Source organism: Rhinichthys klamathensis, unplaced genomic scaffold (genome assembly GCF_029890125.1).
Source record: "Rhinichthys klamathensis goyatoka isolate OS25496 unplaced genomic scaffold, OSU_Roscu_1.1 h1tg000058l_1, whole genome shotgun sequence".
NCBI classification, from domain to species: domain Eukaryota; kingdom Metazoa; phylum Chordata; class Actinopteri; order Cypriniformes; family Leuciscidae; genus Rhinichthys; species Rhinichthys klamathensis.
Genome location: NW_026606603.1, coordinates 935,001 through 954,520, shown reverse-complemented (window position 1 = coordinate 954,520; position 19,520 = coordinate 935,001). Strand labels below are relative to the sequence as shown.

General features: G+C 36.9%; 1 protein-coding gene across 2 annotated transcripts; it reads right to left on the bottom strand.

Moving 5' to 3' along the window:
* Positions 1-322: 322 nt before the first annotated feature.
* Positions 323-17,789, bottom strand: otud4 (OTU deubiquitinase 4). 2 transcript variants are annotated; one of them, XM_056248757.1, is made up of 20 exons: positions 17,273-17,789; positions 16,114-16,197; positions 15,931-15,981; positions 15,728-15,774; positions 14,001-14,073; positions 13,718-13,799; positions 13,480-13,630; positions 12,109-12,163; positions 11,884-12,007; positions 11,724-11,788; positions 10,853-10,953; positions 8,107-8,225; positions 7,891-8,026; positions 5,865-6,024; positions 4,764-4,848; positions 4,423-4,478; positions 3,166-4,015; positions 1,906-2,082; positions 1,709-1,749; positions 323-1,605 (listed from the first exon to the last, which is right to left on the bottom strand). In XM_056248757.1, exons 1-20 carry the CDS (start codon positions 17,426-17,428, stop codon positions 490-492), a joined length of 3,729 nt encoding a protein of 1,242 aa, XP_056104732.1. In that variant the 5' UTR covers positions 17,429-17,789; the 3' UTR covers positions 323-489. The 2 variants fall into 2 exon arrangements, with proteins under 2 accessions (XP_056104732.1, XP_056104733.1); XM_056248758.1 differs by having other exon boundaries at positions 5,901-6,024; positions 17,273-17,788.
* Between the last annotated feature and the right edge of the window lie 1,731 nt (positions 17,790-19,520).

The following is a 19,520-nucleotide window of genomic DNA, read 5'->3' as shown; positions in this document are numbered from 1 at the left end:
TTGCAAGCTTTTCAGGAAAAATCTCAAGACAGTCTAAAAAAAAACACGCTAAAAGATGTAGAACATTCTTGACATATAACTTTAAATTAAAAAAAAGATTGGAAAGGAAAACTATAATAATCAAATTCACATAGATCTGAAACATTTATACATTCAAACCAATATAATGGTATGATCTAAATTTTTTCCCTTTTAGTGTGCATGTAGGGGAAGTGCATTCTGCTCAACAAGAAAACAAAAAAAATCGATTATTTATTCGATTTTATTACAACATCTATGCAAACAAACATTGTGAAAATCCAAACATGAAACCGAGTTGCTTTAATTTTAAACAAGAATGTTTGTGGGGGAAAAGACAGAAAAACAATTAAAAACATTGGATATATTACTAATCAATAATGTACCAAAAGCCACCCAAAAATTCAAACAGATTTTGTGTATCTGACATCATTGTAAACCAAAAACAAGTGTATATCCAGCATTTAAGCATCACTGATATGGCAACTGCCCGACCCTTGGCCCTGCACCTCGTCTCCCATAATGTCTATAGGACGACTGGTCATCCGGTCTACCCCGACTAGAGTAATCTTTCCGTCCACGGTGACTCCGACCTCGATATCCACCTCTATCTTCTTGGCCACGTCTTCCTCCACCTCTATAGGACTGGCTATAGAACGAATGGGCAATTCTGAGATCCACATTGGGAATCTCCATCTCTTCAACTGACCAATTGTCATCGGGAGAATATGCGTGGAGGAGGCGGGAATGATCTTCAGCAAATTGTCCAGCGTGGAGGTTCTTTGCGTAGACTCTTCCTAAGTTCCCATTACCTAGAGAGGTCAATCCCGTCATGTCTCCTTGCATTTGGCCAAGCTGGAAAGGTTGTATCACAGAACAAGCTCCAGGATAGTGTGGAGGTTGCATTGTGGCCATTGAAACGGGAATATCGACCGGTTTGTAATCAACACTACTCAACTGAGGTTGGGTTCCTGGGAAGCCAGGGATCTTATGCATGGACCCATACTGGGGGCTCATATTCATAGATCGCTGGCCATTTTCTTGACCTCTATCCAATGTGGAAGGAACAAATGGCAAGACATCCATCCGACCATGAGGAACATGGTTTAAGGCTTCATGAGGCATCGATTGAGGCGGGATATGATGGTACCCAACAGATGAAGGCGAATACATCTGATTCCCATGAGGTGCACAGGGTTGCGCTGAAAACTGCATTTGAGGGGAAGCTGGGTAATTCCCAGAATAGGCACTTTGGCCAGAAGAAGTTGACCAGGGCATTGGTATTCTTGGTGGGACCTGCATCGGAAGGGATTGAGGATGATGGTTATTGTACCCTCCCATCTCTATGGGACCAACAGGACCGCTACTAACTGGTACCGGTGCAACGGGAGCATGACTCTCCAATGAGGAGTCAGGGATTGAGCTCAAATTCTGAGGAGGAGAAGGGTTTTCTGGTTGCCATGAAGTCATTGTGGGATTTGCGGGAGAGTCAGGAGGAGGAGGAGGAGGACCTCTGAGTTGCATCTGATAGGCTTGGTTAAGTGGACCCAGATAAATGATGGGAGGAAACATTGGCTGAGAGTATGCCTGAGGAAATTGGGAGTATGTGAATAAACTTCTATGTAATTCCAGAAATAGTGATAGCCATTAAAGTCATTAAAGAAGCAACAAATGCAAAGAAGAAGTGTACCTTGACACCGAGGTTGAAGAAGAACCTGAGGACATTGATATCTGAAATATAACAAAAAAAACATTACTAAGATTAAAAATCTAATTTCTAAGATTAAAAAATGGCATTTAGTCCTGAATAATGGGCTACTGAGAGGATATTGTAGTCAATTCAATGGCTTTTACAGGTATATATCAGATCTTTGGGGTTTTCATTACCTTGTGGAAGGTCTTCTCCTTTTTGGGAGAGGGAAAAGGGAGGCAGTGGTTCCACCTCTCCCTTCTCGTTCAGGGGGAATCCTGGATAAACTGGGTCCTGGAGGAGCTGAGACCATTGGTGATGAGGATAGGGCATTTGTTGGGGTTGGGATGGGTGGTCAGGAGCAGGGGCTACACCTGGCGGACAAGAGATGCTCTGTGAGAACTCGGTTGATTATACTAGGAAGTCAACATTTGTAACCAGATTTACTCTATGCATTTCAAGTAATGTCATGTCTAAATGTCAATCACGTTTACACACTGCCTCCGAAACTTTCGTCCGTCATAAAAAAATTTGGATCGGGTAAAATTTTCTGCGTTTTTCGCATACGTAGCAGGCATTTTGAGAATTCAGAGCCACCGTACAAGTGAAGGGCCAATTTCAGAACTGTTCAAGATCAATTGTCCTGAAATCCTGAAGTAAACTTTGAATCGCTCGGGATAATCCTGCAGCTCCTTGATGAGGAGGGACTCTCCTTCCTCTCTACACATTCTCAGGATTGGATGGATGGACCCGATATTTCCTTTCTTTTCCTCTTTTTAAGAAGAGAGAGGACAACAAAATCATCCTCACTCCTTGAAGACTCAATTTTGTATTGTTTTGCGATATGTAACTCAGTGTGCAAGGTTTCTGTGCGTGACGAATTTTTAGGATGCCGAATACAAAAAAACAAGCGGCAACCTTCCGGTCTCTCTCTTGAACCCACTTAAACTGCAATTCATAGACTGGCCACTAAAGACAAGCTGCAAAAGAGAGTAAATCCTACAGACCCCCCATGTTAAATTTCCCAAATTTACAGCAGATAAAAATATGTTTACAGCCTAGTGCAAAAAGTGGTTTTGGTCTATATAGCTAGTTTTGCCCTTCATGACAACTATGAGGGGGGTGAATTTTTGTATAACTCATTCGTTTAAATTATATTACGCCTTAAAGTTCAGCATAATTATGGGCGTGCCCACTTGAGTGACAGGTGGATTGCCGCTGCTGTCACTACTAGCCGTTTGTCTGCTAGAGTCACGTCACCTCAGCTAATCCCGCCTCTTTGCCCATTTTCGGTTAATCACAACACCAAGATGGTGACAGCCCACTTTGTGCCTCAAAAATCCTCTTCAGAAACCTACAGGTGACGTCACAGACACTACGTCCATACTTTTCCACAGTCTATGGAAATTTCGGACTCAGTGTGCAAGGACCTTAAGTCTTAATCAGACAAAACTTACCAGAGGAAGGTATGGCCGATGTTTCACAGGGTTGTGGATCTGATGCATTGCATGGTGACTGAGGTAAGTCTGGAAGTGGAGCATGGGCAGGACCAGAGGAAGGGGAGATGGAGGGGGCATAAGCTTTGGGAGTTATAGTGGTATGAGGATCTACAGTCTGTTGGGCAATTGGTGGACCACTTCTTCCATCAATGGGAAGGGTGGTAGAAGGCGGTTCTGGGGCATCTAGTATACGGGCAGCTGCCGGAGCTTGGCCAGCAACAGGTATTGCAGAGGCAGGTAAGAGGGGTTGATTGGAAATAAAAGTGGTTTGAATGGACGGGGTGGATTCAACAGGGGCATCTGGGATTGAGCCACAAGATGCCAGAGTAACTCGAGTTGGGATAGCAGGAGGTACTTGAACAGGGGTGATCGGAGATGCAACCAAGTTGATCTGAGATGGTGCTTGATTGGGGTGGGTAATATGCTCAGATGTGGGGAGCACTGGGGTAGTTTGCAATGAGGGTTGGGTCGGTTTCAATGCAGGGGCAGATTGAATAGATGCAAGGGTGGGAACTGAGACTGCTGCCACTGATATGGGCTGTGAAGGGGCTAAAGTGGACACCAACTGACTGTTGTAAGGGCTTCGAGGATGGCTATTCTTTGGCTGAATAGGGGTCTTTGCCTCAAGAGAGGATTTATCAAGACCAGGGGCAGTAGCAGATGAAGTCTGAGATGAAGATGGGACTGTTTTGGGGCCAGAGAAGATAACAGCAGGATGTGGAGTTGGAGAGACAGCCATGGGTTTCTCTTGTAATTTCTCTTTTATTGTTGGAGAAGATCTCTGCACTGGTTCCTCAGAAACCCTTATCTAGAACACAATATAAACCAGCAACTTGTAAGGACAAAGAAATTAGATTAACATGGAAGGGACAGGATATATTGATTGTTTTGTTGCTATACACCTGGATAAGGTGATTACAACACTTTCTAGTATACTTGGTTATCTCTAAGACATAAGTTGAGTACCAAATGACGCACTACGCACTTATATTATATACTCAACTTTGTAGTGTATGAATTTTATAAGGTTATTTTGTCATTCAGCATCAGAGCCTGATGCCCCCCACAATTTATTCTACAAAACAGAACAGAGTAATGCAAATTGGTATGCAATTAAGTGTGCAAATTGGGAGCACCTGTCAACAGTTTAAACAAAGCCATAATAAATAGTCCTGAATCAGCTGTTATCCACGTAAATGCCTCAATGCAACTCACCCCAGGTTTGTCTTCAGTGGCACTCTTCTGTCTCTGTACAGGCCTCTGGGATGTTTCTGATAGCCGAAAACCAAAATAAACTTCAGGATAATAATTCCATTTATAAATAAAAATATGATCAGCCATGTTAGCAATATCAAGGCAATGCAATATTTTTTTTAAAGGGACTGTCTATTGTGCTGTATGTTTAAGCTTATGTGTATATTTACATTATAAAGAAGCCTACCTTGACATACTTGCTTCTTAATAATGTATATTTAGAATCTGTATCATTTAGAAGGCTATAATTTCTTCAGCATGGCAATTTTGTAAAACCTGTATATAAAGGGGCGGAGCTTCACCTGTCTCTGAAACACACTCCTTCTGTTCCTTCTTCCGAGAGCCTTTCCTTTCCCCTCCTTTCTTTACGACCTCACCAGCAGTGGCCTAAATTCAGAGGAAACTATTATAGCACAAATATATGGAGTTGTATCTTTGTCATTAGGTCAGGTACTTTACACATGTACTGTACAGGAGTACTAAAGTACTGAACTGACCTGAGCTGAATAAAGGCACTATAAGAGCTTCTTTAATCTTAATTTAGATTTGATGAAGTTTGCAATTGATTCTGTAATTTTCTTATTACTGTAAAGCTGCATTGAAACAATATCTATTAAATAAAGCGTATATTTAATATGAAAAACGTTTGAGAGATAAAATCAGGGTGAATGAAATATGACCCTAATAATCTTTCTTAATAAATGTCTCTATTTGCGAATGCATATTATTAAGAAAAGTTGTGTTAAGGATAGTGCTGTCAAATCAATTAATCGCATCTAACATAAAAGCTTGTTTTTATATAATATATATATGTGTGTATATATGTATGTATATATATATATATATATATATATATACAGTATATATGCATACATGAGTATATATACACACTCACGCACATATATTATATAAACACAAACTTTTATGTTAGATACGATTAATCAATTTGACAGCACTAGTAGAAATGTTTGTTTTTATTGTTGTTTTAAATAAAAATGTTTATTTTCCCCAACGACTATGTTTTTCCCTTTTGGCATAACCATGGCCATGGGGTGTAGAAAAAAACAATAAAACCATAGCAATAATCTCATCATAATAATATTATTTCTACCTGAATATCATGCTTCACAGGTGAAACTCGGAAAATTCGAATATCGTGCAAAAGTTCGTATATTTCAGTAATTTAAATAAATAGGTGAATCTAATATATTTAGTATATATAACTATATGCATGATTATACTTTTCAGAGGGGCGACATTTCTGTATTTAAAATCCTTTTTTTATTGATTTCATGTAATATTGTAATTTTCTGAGATTTAGAATTTGGGGTTTTCATAAGCTTGTAAGACATAATCATCAATATTATAACTTTTTCACGATATTCGAATTTTTCGAGTTTCACCTGTATAGAAGGTAAATGTGTTTGCAAGGGCTGCACCGTTTGAGGGCTTGTTCCTAACGAGGGGAAGTTGTGCTCGTCTTTGTGAAGAAGCTCCAGCACGACGCTCTCCTCTTCCTCCTCTGGAAGAACACACACAGGACTGCTGCGCTGATCAGACCGTCTGCAAACACACACCAGCAAGAATTTTACACAAATCAAGTGTCTTTCGAAGCCTCTTTCTGCACAAAATGAGCAGTGTTGGGGGTATCGTTACAAGTAACTTGAATAACGTAATCAGATTACTTTTTCAAGTAACTAGTTAAGTAACGCATTACTAAACCAGAACTGCACGCATATTTAAATTTAATAAATGTTTGTTTTAATTAGTTATTCATGCAAGGGTTGGGAGCATCCTTAAAATAGGTACAGGTCATTTAGGTTTGTATTTGTATGTGTATAAATGACATGCTGTATGGGCTTTATTCCAAGATTAGTTTTTTTTTTAGAAAAGCATTTCTAGGGACCCGAGACGCAAATTAGCTTATGCTATTTTCTCGATGTGCAATACATATTTTCCAGTTTTCAACTGGATTCATGTTTTTTTGTACTGTCCCTATATAAATAAACTAAATAAATAAATACTTTTTCAATTTACAACAAAATATCGAAGTTACTTTTTCAAATAACTAACGCTAGTTTTTCACATTTATTGACCGACAGCTCTCCTGTCCTCATGTTGAGAGAAATAAAGTGAGGAGGTGGTGTGTGTGTGTGTGCTGTGTGTTGTGTGTGTGTGTGTATGTGTGCGCTGTGTGTGCGCTGTGTGTGTGTGCTGTGTGTGTGTGTGTGTTGTCGTGTGTGTGGTGTGTGTGTGTGTGTGTGCTGTTTATACATGCTGATTATTGTAGTTCTAGTCTAAATGTGAACATGTTTGCTCATCTCACTTGCACGAAAACAGTATTCAGTATTCCTCAAAATGATTAAAAACAGTAAAATGCCATTTTAGAATTTTACGCAAAACTTTTATAATTAACTATATTAAATTACACAAATATACTTTATGTATTTAATCTCACTTTATTAACCAATGTCTTTGATGCTGAACTTTTTTTTGTTGTTAATAAAAATCAAAAAAGCAAGACCAGCCCAAGTGAGAAAAAGTAATGCAAAAGTAACCTAACGTATTACTTTTCATAAAAAGTAACCTTTTCATAGTTCCTTGAACTATTGGCAGAAGTTTCTGGATTTTGGCGTGTTCGCACCGCAGGAACTAGGAACGATTTTAGCTCTGGAACCCCTTTATTTGGAGGAACTAATTTACTCCTACTTCAGAGTCGGTCTAAGCCAGCGCTATAGGAACTACAGTGCCGTTAGTGTTCGCTGATTGGCCGAACGCACGCGAAACACCAGCACCCGCCATTTAAAAAGGCTGTGTACACACACAGATTATAGCCATTATATTTACTCAGAAACTAACTATATGAACATGTACAACAGTGATAGATGAGCCTCTTAATCTTTACTCTGAGGAGAAACTCCAACACAACTATGAGGAGACCGAGAGAAACATGATTATGTATTTCTGCTCTGCAACACTGGACATCAACCACACGCCGTACGCTAGTAACTCTTCATTACTGTCTACTTTCTATGTATAACAGTTCAATCTCACACCGTATTAGACAGGACTGTTAGATGTAAACGAATGAACACGGAGAATACGAGCACTGTGTGTCCAGTCGTTCTCAGCGCCGTCAAAATAAAAGTCACAAAGACAAGCGCGGCTCACGTCACTTCAGAGATCCTACTGGCGCTGCGAACGCAACCAGGAAAACGTTCCAATGGGAACCATTAGTTCTCCTATAACTAAGTTCCTGGTGCAAAAGCCCTTTAAGTAATGCAATTAGTTACTTTTTTTGGGAGTAACGCAATATTGTAATGCATTACTTTTTAAAAGTAACTTTCCCCAACACTGAAAATGAGACACAAAATGCAGGCGTAAAATGAAAATGTGTGATATTTGTAACTACAGGCCAGTGAAGCGCACCTGAACTTGTTGCGTCCCCCAGCGGGCTCCTCCGGGAGGGCTTGCGGAGGCCAGGAGTGTTGCTTATGAACTCGACCACTGGACGCTGACTGAAGCGGGGCTTTATTTGACCTCCGACCTCCTCTGCTCTCCCATTCTGCATTGAGAAACCCAGACAGTGAGTGTGTGTGTGAGTTGATGCCATTGAAGTGTGTTTTTGACCTGGAGAGATCGTACCGGAGGGCGCCGGCGCGCCGTTGTTCGGTACGCTGTGTCTTTTGCTCTTGTCTGACACCGTCTGCCATGACTGAGGCTCTTCAGATGGAAGACGCAAACTCAACAACGGCACAGTTTGTCTAAACACACAAACACAAGGTGATTAATAGTTTAATATTGTATATTGTTATATTAGGGCTAAGAGTAAAACCATTTGTTTTTGTCTTAAAGATGTTTTCTTTCTTTTAAGGAATTTTTATCATGGTATTACCTGTTGGTTAATGGAAATAAAAAATAATAATAATTTGACTAACTTAAAAATAATTTTATATCGATACAAAGAGCAATTTATATACAGTATATACATATATACACATACACTGCCGTTTCTTCTGCTCACCATGCATTTATTTGATTAAAAATACAAAAAAAAACAGTAATATTGGGAAATATTATTAGAATGTAAATCAACTGTTTTCTATGTGAATATATAGTAAAGTGTAATTTATTCCTGTGATCAAAGCTGTATTTTCAGCATCATTACTCCAGTCTTCAGTGTCACATGACCCTTCAGAAATCACTCTAATATGATGATCTGATGCTCAAGAAACATTTACGATTATTATCAATGTTGAAACATTTTTCTTTGATGAATAGAAAGTTTAAAAGAACAGCATTTATCTGAAGCTTTTGTCACTTTTACACTACCGTTTAAAAGTTTGGGGTCAGTAAGAATTTTTAATTTTATTTTTTGGGGGAAAAAATAAAAGAAATCAATACTTTTATTTATCAAGGATGTATTAAATTGATCAAAAGTTAGAGTAATGACATTTATAATGTTACAAAAGATTCTATTTCAAATAAAAGCTGTTCTTTTCAACTTCGTTTTCATTAAAAAAATCCTGAAAAAAAATTGTACACAACTGTTTTCAACTATGAATTTCTTTGAGCATCAAATCCGCATATTAGACTGATTTCTGAAGGATCATGTGACACTGAAGACTAAAGATGTAATAATGCTAACAACAACATCAGTCAGACTCAAGACTTCGACAATGTATGGATTTGAATACTACTGTACTTACCCAGAAGTCTCTGAAAACACCTTTATGGAAGCTTGTTTGCGCCACAGAATGAAAAATAAAAAAGGTAATTGTGATGTAAAGGACAATTGCGCGATGTAAAGTCAGAATTGATTGATATAAAGTCGAAATTGCGTGTTGTAAAGTCAGAATTGTGAGATAAAAAGTCTCACTTCTGTCTTTTTTTCTCGCAATTTCGACTTTATTTCTCAAAATTGCGACATTATTTCTCAGAATTGCGACATTATTTCTCAGAATTGCGACTTTATTTCTCAGAATTGCGACTATTTCTCAGAATTGTGAGATAAAAAGTCTCACTTCTCTCTTTTTTTCTCGCAATTTCGACTTTATTTCTCAGAATTGCGACATTATTTCTCAGAATTGCGACATTATTTCTCAGAATTGCGACTTTATTTCTCAGAATTGCGACTATTTCTCAGAATTGCGACATTATTTCTCAGAATTGCGACTTTATTTCTCAGAATCGCGGCTTTATTTCTCAGAATTGAGACTGTATTTCTCAGAATTGAGACTAAATCTCAGAATTGCGACCTTATTTCTCAGAATTGCGACTTTATTTCTCAGAATTGTGACTTTATATCTCGCAATTGGGACTTTATTTCTCAGAATCACGGCTTTATTTCTCAGAATTGCGACTGTATTTCTCAGAATTGCGACTTTATCTCTCAGAATTGCGACTTTATTTCTCAGAATTGCGACTTTATTTCTCAGAATTGCGACTATTTCTCAGAATTGCGACTTTATTTCTCAGAATTGCGACTTTAAATCTCACAATTGCGACTTTAAATCTCACAATTGCGACTTTAAATCTCACAATTGCGACTTTATTTCCCAGAATTGCGACTTTATATCTCGCAATTGGGACTTTATTTCTCAGAATTGCGACTGTATTTCTCAGAATTGCGACTTTAAATCTCAGAATTGCGACTATTTCTCAGAATTGCGACTTTATTTCTCAGAATTGCGACCTTATTTCTCAGAATTGCGACTTTATTTCTCAGAATTGTGACTTTATATCTCGCAATTGGGACTTTATTTCTCAGAATCACGGCTTTATTTCTCAGAATCGCGACTGTATTTCTCAGAATTGCGACTTTATCTCTCAGAATTGCGACTTTATTTCTCAGAATTGCGACTTTATTTCTCAGAATTGCGACTATTTCTCAGAATTGCGACTTTATTTCTCAGAATTGCGACTTTATTTCTCAGAATTGCGACTTTATTTCTCACAATTGCGACTATTTCTCACAATTGCGACTTTAAATCTCACAATTGCGACTTTAAATCTCACAATTGCGACTTTAAATCTCACAATTGCGACTTTAAATCTCGCAATTGGGACTTTATTTCTCAGAATTGCGACTGTATTTCTCAGAATTGCGACTTTAAATCTCAGAATTGCGACTATTTCTCAGAATTGCGACTTTATTTCTCAGAATTGCGACTTTATTTCTCAGAATTGCGACTATTTCTTAGAATTGCGACTTTAAATCTCACAATTGCGACTATTTCTCAGAATTGCGACTTTATTTCTCACAATTCTGACTTCATATCTCGCAATTGTGAGATAAAAAGTCGCAATTATTTATTTATTTATTTTAATTCAGTGGCGGAAACAAGCTTCCATATCTTCACACATATATAGAGATAAATAAAACACGTACGGTCTGTTGAGTTCCTCAATGAACACAGTGACTGGCCCATTGTCAGGACTGACTTCCTGAACGTAAGCGTTATAGAAGCGATTACTGCCACTCAGCTGCACCTGAGGAAGACAGAGGAACCCAATCAAGACAGCTCTGAAGATGATCTACATTTGATGTGTAGATATGCACTTCATGCGTAAAATGCGTGTTTTAAACAAAAAACGTGAAGTGACTAAGTTAAAAAAAATACAAATAACAATGAAAACGCACAAAAATATATAGTAAAACCACTTTTTTTAAAAATCGAATTAATAAAAACAAAAATAGGGAAATAAATAACAGCATATACATAGACTACTGTTCAAAACTTTTGGGTCAGTAAGACGTGTTTTTTTTATGTTTATTTAGCAAGGATGCATTAAACTGATCAAAATTGACACTAAAGACATTTATAATATTACAAAAGATTCTATTTCAAATAAATGTTGTTCTTTTGAACTTTCCACTCATCAAAGAATCATGAAAAAGAAAATGTATCAGCATTATTAACTGTTTTCAACACTGATAATAATCATAAATGTTCCTTGAGCATCAGATCATCATATTAGAGTGATTTCTGAAGGATCATGTGACACTGAAGACTGGAGTAATGATGCTGAAAATACAGCTTTGATCACAGGAATAAATTACATTTCACTATATATTCACATAGAAAACAGTTATTTTAAATTGTAATAATATTTCACAATTTTCACTGTACTTTCGATCAGTGATCAGTCGATCAGTTTTTGATCCCCACTCCAAACTTTTAAATGGAGTGTACATGTAATAATCAAATGCAACTAAAAAATAAAAAGTATAAAAACATCAACACACACACGCTGCTAACCTTGCACTTGTCTCCAATAGCGTATTGCATTCCTGCGGCAATGCAGAAATCTCGCTGCTGTTGAACTAAACACACACATAGTTATTAAAAATATTAATATAAGTTATTCAATCAAGATACTTACTTTATTTCAAAACAGTAATGAAAAAAGCTAATGTACTTCGTTTAGAGCGGAGCCACACATCATACTCCACGTTCCTGTAGAGGGCGGGGTTTAGGGACTTTTGTGCCTTAGCGGACAGGAGGCCACGCCCCCTTCCTCGAGACTGGCCCCTCCCACGACCCTGAAGCACAGATAGACCCGTCACCACAATATTTCATCATACAAAGTCAGAGTGTCTTCAAAAAATACTGATATTTCAATCTTCAAGAGAGAGCAAATCACCCTCGGCGGTCTGACGTTCATCACACTGGTCATCTTTTCTCCGCTTTCACTGGACCTAATAAGACCAAATACACACACACCAACATTTTTAATAAAACTAGTTATAAAAATTGTATTTGCTATGTATTTAACCTCTGTTGATACATATTTCCAAGTGAAGCAGATCATAATGTAGGGCAGGACTTGATTTCATGCATTGGAAATGACTGGATCATAAAACAATAGCTGTATTTCTATCCAAAGCTGATAATTTAACTAATGCACAAAATTGGAATATTGCATAAAACATTTGCAAATAAAGCACTGTTTCCACCCCATGTGTTCAAGGGAACAAAATCGTCACTTTCTGGGAAATTGGCGCAAAATATCTGTAATAAAAAGAGGAAACTGTGGCTCTTTTAACCTCCATCATAAATGAGGAAATGCAATAAACGCTCGGATGCTGGTGTTTGTGAACGCAATCGTGTGAGTCGCTTCTGGAGGGAATTAAACCAGATAACTTTAATGACTCAGGCGTTTCAGGATGACTAAACCAACATCTGAGATGCTGTGATGTGATTGGTCCACTGGTTAGTCCAGTTATCCAATCACATCCTCTGTTTGAGGGAAAGTCACGTCAGTTTTTGTTGCGCATCGAGGGAATTTTTCGGTAAATGTGTTTCCATCGTAGTTTATGTGCATCGGATAAAAAATTATCCACATTCGTTTTTTAGGCACATTTTTTTAATTTATACACATCATGGAGTTTCCATTCAGTGTTTTTAATGCGGTTTCACCAAATTCACATAAAAAAAAATAGGGGACTGGACAAAAGCTTTCTATTTCAGAAAAATACTGTTCTTTTGAACTTTCTATTCATCAAAAAATCCTGAAATAAAAATGTAAATAACTGTTTTCAACATTGATAATAATCAGAAATGTTTCTTGAGCATCAGATCATCATATTAGAGTGATTTCTGAAGGATCATGTGACCCTGAAGACTGGAGTAATGATGCTGAAATACAGCTTTGATCACAGGAATAAATTACACTTTACTATATATTCACATAGAAAACAGCTGATTTAAATTGCAATAATATTTCACAATATTACTATATTTTTTTGTATTTTCAATCAAATAAATGCAGCCTTGGTGCATTCTTTTTTAAAACATTAAAAATCATACCGATCCAAAACTTTTGATATATCAAATTATATATATATATATATATATAAAATGATATATTATAAGCCTATAGATTAAGATATGCCAATACCAGTCCAACGTGTCATCATCCGCTCATTAAAAACTTCAAAAACTATAATCACATTGCCCAAATGATACTGCGAAAAAAGAAAAAAAAGTCTCATGCAAACATGCGAATACGTACCAGAACTCGTCTTCCTCCAGGTCAGACTCTTCACTGCTCTTGCATTCTTCCGAGTCGAGTTTTTCTCGTCCTCTTCCTCCTTTCATACACGACCCTAAAACGCCACGCTCGATGCCACACACGCGATCATACAGCAGCTCGTACAGGATCGCTAGAGATGGAGAAACGGTTCGGTTCGGATACTGAAGGCATGTCGCAGCATTAATTCACTGAATAAAGAAGAAGCACTCGCACTCACACTGACAAACAGCAGCACTTTTCTCAAAAGATTGTGGGTAAACACTGTCATAATGGTTTCCATTGAGGAAGCACAGTCGCACCTGAGAGAGAGAGAGAGAGAGAGAGAGAGAGAGAGAGAGAGAGAGAGAGAGAGAGAGAGAGAGAGAGAGAGAGAGAGAGAGAGAGAGAGAGAGAGAGAGAGAGAGAGAGAGAGAGAGAGAGAGAGAGAGAGAGAGATTTATTTCAGTGTTACGGCGATAATTTATTTTTTTAAATAATCTTGCATGAATGCAAGTCTGCACCTTATCAGGAAAGCCATTCTCTGTGATGTTAACGGGTGGTTGATCAGGCACCTGGAAAATAATGAAATCATGCCTGGAAGAAATAAACATTACACCATCAGAGATAGTAAACCAACAGTTTAGACTTTGTTAATATAAAAAAAACACACTAATCTTTTGATATTAAAAGTAAAGCCGCTATTGTTGTTACACTAAAGCAGAGTTCAGAGTCAGACTGACAGCAATATTATGTGAACAGAAATCATTTGATTTCAATGCAATGTAAGGTTGTCGAACAATGCAACAAAGTTGAGAATTGATTATGCAAATGAGCCGCATTGCGGTGGATACCAATGGAAGTAAAGACACTGGAGTTAAAGTGCCCTTATTTTGCTTTTTCTGATATTTCCTTTCATGCAGTGTGTAATAAAGCTGCTTGTGAATGTAAAAGTTCTGCAAAGTTTCAAAGCTCAAAGTGCAGATAAATAGAGACTGCTGAAACAAGTCGTGAGTAATTCCAGTCTTACTTCCTGCTCTATCTCACTAGGGTTGTAACAAATTTGCATAGTTGCACAACGAACAGACTGGGCCATCTGACCAATCAGAGCAGAGTAGACCAATCACAACAGAATGGGCCATCTGACCAATCAGAGCAGAGTAAACCAATCATAACAGACTGAGTCATCTGACCAATCAGAGCAGAGTAGACCAATCATAACAGACTGAGCCGTCTGACCAATCAGAGCAGAGTAGACCAATCACAACAGACTGAGTCATCTGACCAATCAGAGCAGAGTAGACTAATCACAACAGACTGGGTTATCTGACCAATCAGAGCAGAGCAGACCAATCATAACAGACTGAGCCATCTGACCAATCAGAGCAGAGTAGACCAATCACAACAGACTGAGTCATCTGACCAATCAGAGCAGAGTAGACTAATCACAACAGACTGGGTTATCTGACCAATCAGAGCAGAGCAGACCAATCATAACAGACTGAGCCGTCTGACCAATCAGAGCAGAGTAGACCAATCACAACAGACTGAGCCGTCTGACCAATCAGAGCAGAGTAGACCAATCACAACAGACTGAGTCATCTGACCAATCAGAGCAGAGTAGACCAATCACAACAGACTGGGCCATTTGACCAATCAGAGCAGAGTATCCCTTGGAAAGACTGGTTTAGGGTACCGAAACTTTTATCAAAACGTTTTCAGACTCTTTAAGAAAAGAGCTGATGCTGCAATGTATATTTCGAGAAAATTAAAGTGTTTTTAACCTTGGATGCAAGTAAACCGTTTGCAGAAGACTCCAAAACAAAATTATGAACATTTAAAATGGCATAATTGAGGCACTTTAAGAGAAATTCATGTTACTGTGACCTATTTGATTGTTTTATATGATTTGTTTCACCCCATATGCTGGAATGTCATTTAAAAAAAAATGATGCATGGAAAACTATATCAGAAATCTTGCATTCCTTTAATTCATGCATTGATAATCTTGTTCATCATATGATGCATTTTGCACTGCTGTGATTTACATACAAACACTTTTCCCTCCAGGATCATCATTTATAGCAACAAGAAAACCGAATCATTGTCAAATTAGACATTTTATAAATCCCATTTTGAGCAAATGAGCATAATGCACAACTGGCCATTCCCTGTCAGTGAACAAGACATCATCACAGTTCATGCCTGAAAATATGCAGTTAAAATACATAAGTAAATGTAATATTCTCACTTATAGAGCTCAGCCAGAACGGTGATCTCCACCTGTCCAACCCAGCTCTAAACGGATGGAGGAATAAAGAGAAAGAGTGTTAGAAATGTCTACATTTTAACATTAAAAGAGTCTGTGAAATCATCACAACCAATGCTTTATAAGAAACTAAAGCTAAAGCACTATAAGAGCGTCTGCCTGAATGTACAAAGTTTAGTTGTTACCTGAGGATCCCGTAAATTCTCCAGGTATTTCTCAAAATCGCCTTCGATAAACTACCACACACATTGAGAAAGAACAAAGACAAGTTTAATACAACAGGTCAGAGGTCAACTGACACTTCTGATGTGTTCATAATGTAATGTAAAAAGTAAATATATGAATATAAAATGTATTTTTAGTCTCACCAGCTCATAGTTAGATCTGTTCTGTTTCAGATAATTCACACAGGCCGCACGCACTTTTGTGTGTAAACCCTGGCACTTCAACACCTGTCAATCAAACACACACACACACACACACACAGAGACACACACACACAGAGAGACACACGCACACGCACACACACACGCACACACACACACACCTGTCAGTCTGTATATCTATACTGAAAAATATATGTCGGCCGGAGTCATAAACATTCCGTTTATTACACTTCATTCAGTTGTCACAACCTGGAATATCAGGTTTATCATTCAGAATACAAAATGCAAACTTCATAAGTGATGATTCAGCAATACTTTATCTCAACTGTATCATTGAGTCCATTATATAATTTGAATGTATTAAAATCATTAATAATTAAATATGAATAACAGTAATATTACAATCTCGAGACATATCCTTAAGTTCATCTAACAAATAATCAATATTTTATACGGTTAGGCTAAATAAAACATCTGAAACTACATAGGCCTAATAACTTCGAATATGAATGAATATGTATGTTTACATTTAATAAGAATAAGGAAATTAGTATAGTAAGGCACCTGATCAGGTAATGATTGTTTAATAAATTGTGTCCTGCAGGGATTTACGAACCTGTACAATATCTTAATAAAATTAATATTTAATAAATCATTCATATCAAACTTCGTGGGAATTTAAGCAAAATCAAGACGACAACCGATAATATGAAACTTTAATGATTATAGTTTAGATACTTAAATCATAACTTTTAGAGATTAAAAAAGTAATCATTTAAATATGAAGCATTTAATAGTATTTAAGCAGAAATAAACCACACCCATGTTGTTATTATTATTAGTGCATGTTAGCATAAACTGCTAGTGTGCTAAAGCTAATTAGCTTCACATAAACTAAAAGGTGATTTTGACAAACCGTAGAAACTACAAACCGTGACATTTAGTTCACAAGTGCTATGAAAACAGGGAAGTAAGTTTTACTTCAGTTACTTTGAGTGACATTTTAAGCACTCGGTGACACACATTTAAGGCGTATTAGGGACGTTTTAAGTGTATTTGAATTTGTTGGCTGTCTTTATAAAAATTAAAATCGTAACACATTAAAAATTGGGGTTGTTAATATTAGTATCAGTCTTCTGACCTGCTCTGCCACGGCCCTGAACAGACATGACCCGTCCTTGGCGATCTTTTTGCGGTAAAAGCCCAGCGAGCGCAGGTACTCGTCCATGCGGGACTCGTGCGTCCTGTCACCGGCCAGCTGCTGTTGAGCGCCCGCTGATGCCGCCCGGAGCTCCATGATGATCCACTCCAACACAATCCCAATATATATCACACTATATCTGCAGCTCGAGTTTCCTTACCATCCCTGCACTCCAGCTAAATGCTCCTGATGGACTGGATTTACTGGATTTGCTTTTGATTTCAATGCAAAGCAAAGTTGAAGCTGTTTCTGGTTCAGTTGCATACACGAGCACACGCGTCCAGGGCTGAATATACTTTATAATCCCAGGTGATCACGAGCGCGTGAAGCAGGTAAATGTGCAGTTTCTTAAGGCATTACGACACATTTACGAAAATAAAAGGAACCGAGTGATTTTCGGGAGACGCTGGGAGATGTAGGCGAAAAAGAAAGTGAAACTACACAACCCATGTTGCACCCACAGCATCTGAACTGAAAGAGAAAGTAGCAAGTAAATATTACATAAATAAATAAAATATACATTTAAAATACAAATGCTAATTGAGGATAAATAATAATGTATTATAAATGAATAAAGTAAATATGTGAACATCTTGAATCAGATACCTTCCATTTTATAGTTATATTAATATTAGTATATTGATATATTATGTATTTATTTACTAATTTATAATATATTGATATTATAATAATTTAGGTCCTTGTGTGAACATCTCGAATTATATCTTAACTATCCCGATTATATTTCTAATATTTCTTAATAGCCTACATATTATTTAATACAGGCTATATTTTCTTTCTTTTTCTTTTTTTCCTCGTACATAAAAATAAAGGCTATATAAAATGGCAAAGATGCCTTCTATATTTCTGTTGATATAAGGATCATGTTAGAGTAAGACTTAGTATTTTGTATTAAATATTTTAATATAGGGTAGGCTAAATATAAAAATAATTGTTTATATATTTTTTGTGATCACGTGACTCACGATCTTCTTGCTCAGTAGAGCTGGTTGTCAAAACAATTCAAAGGTTGCCTCGTCAATTTATTTCGATCTGACTGATTCGCACATTTTACTGATATTTGGCTTATTATTCTCGTCCATCTGAATCTTGAAACACATTAAAAATTCCACCTAAAACACACGCTAAGGGTAAAGAGACTATCTGTGAAAGTATTATTTTATAGTCAGTGTTTGGGTGAATGTTCATTGGCATGTTAACGTGTGTATCAGGTAAACAGCTATATACCAGGGGCCCGTTTCAGAAAGGAGGTTAAGTGAAAACTCTGAGTATGTTAACCCTGAAATGAGGGAAACTCTGAGTTTTCCGTTTCAGAATGGGAGGTATGTCAAACCTGAGAAAGCAGAGTAAGTCAAGCCAGTTTCTGAAAGAGAGGTAACTCATACTCAGAGTCAGTTACCATGGTAATTTACTCTTTGAACCTAACCTGGTCGGGAGCAGGTTTTCCTCTGTAAACCCAGAGTTTCTTGCGGTCTCCTCCCCTTTTTTAAAGAGGAAGCAGTGTTTAAACACCAACAATAATACTACAATTTATTTAAACATTATTTAAGGAATATATATATATATATATATATATATATATATATATATAGCCTATATATATATATATATTGTTTGTCCATGGTTTGATTGACTAAATCTGTTTTGCAGCACTTTGCCAAAAAAATAAAAGGATTTAAACGTTTGCTAAACTTTTATTTGATTACCACCGTTTTTGAAAATATATTTGTATTAAATCATAAAATTAAAAAAATCTGAATAAAAAACATTTCATAGAACTCAATTATTTTTGAACATTTTAATAAGTTATTAATGATAAAAAATAAGTTGTTAATCTAATTCATAATCAATTATTGAAATTAGTTGATTAGATTTGTTTTATTGAACAAATGTTTAATTTATTTAACTGTCTTTTTAACTGATGATAATAATAACCATAATTTAATAATGCAGTTCATATATATTTAATAATTGTTTAATACCATAAACCGTGATATTTTCTGTGAAACTCTCATACAACCCTACACAGGAGAGTCCCCCACCCCTGCTGTTAAACAAGTAACTCAGCGACTTTTACTCTGAGTACATTTTAAATGAGCTACTTTTTACTTTTACTTGAGATTAGTCTACTTTACTTGACCGGTACTTTATCAAAGTAATAGTATTT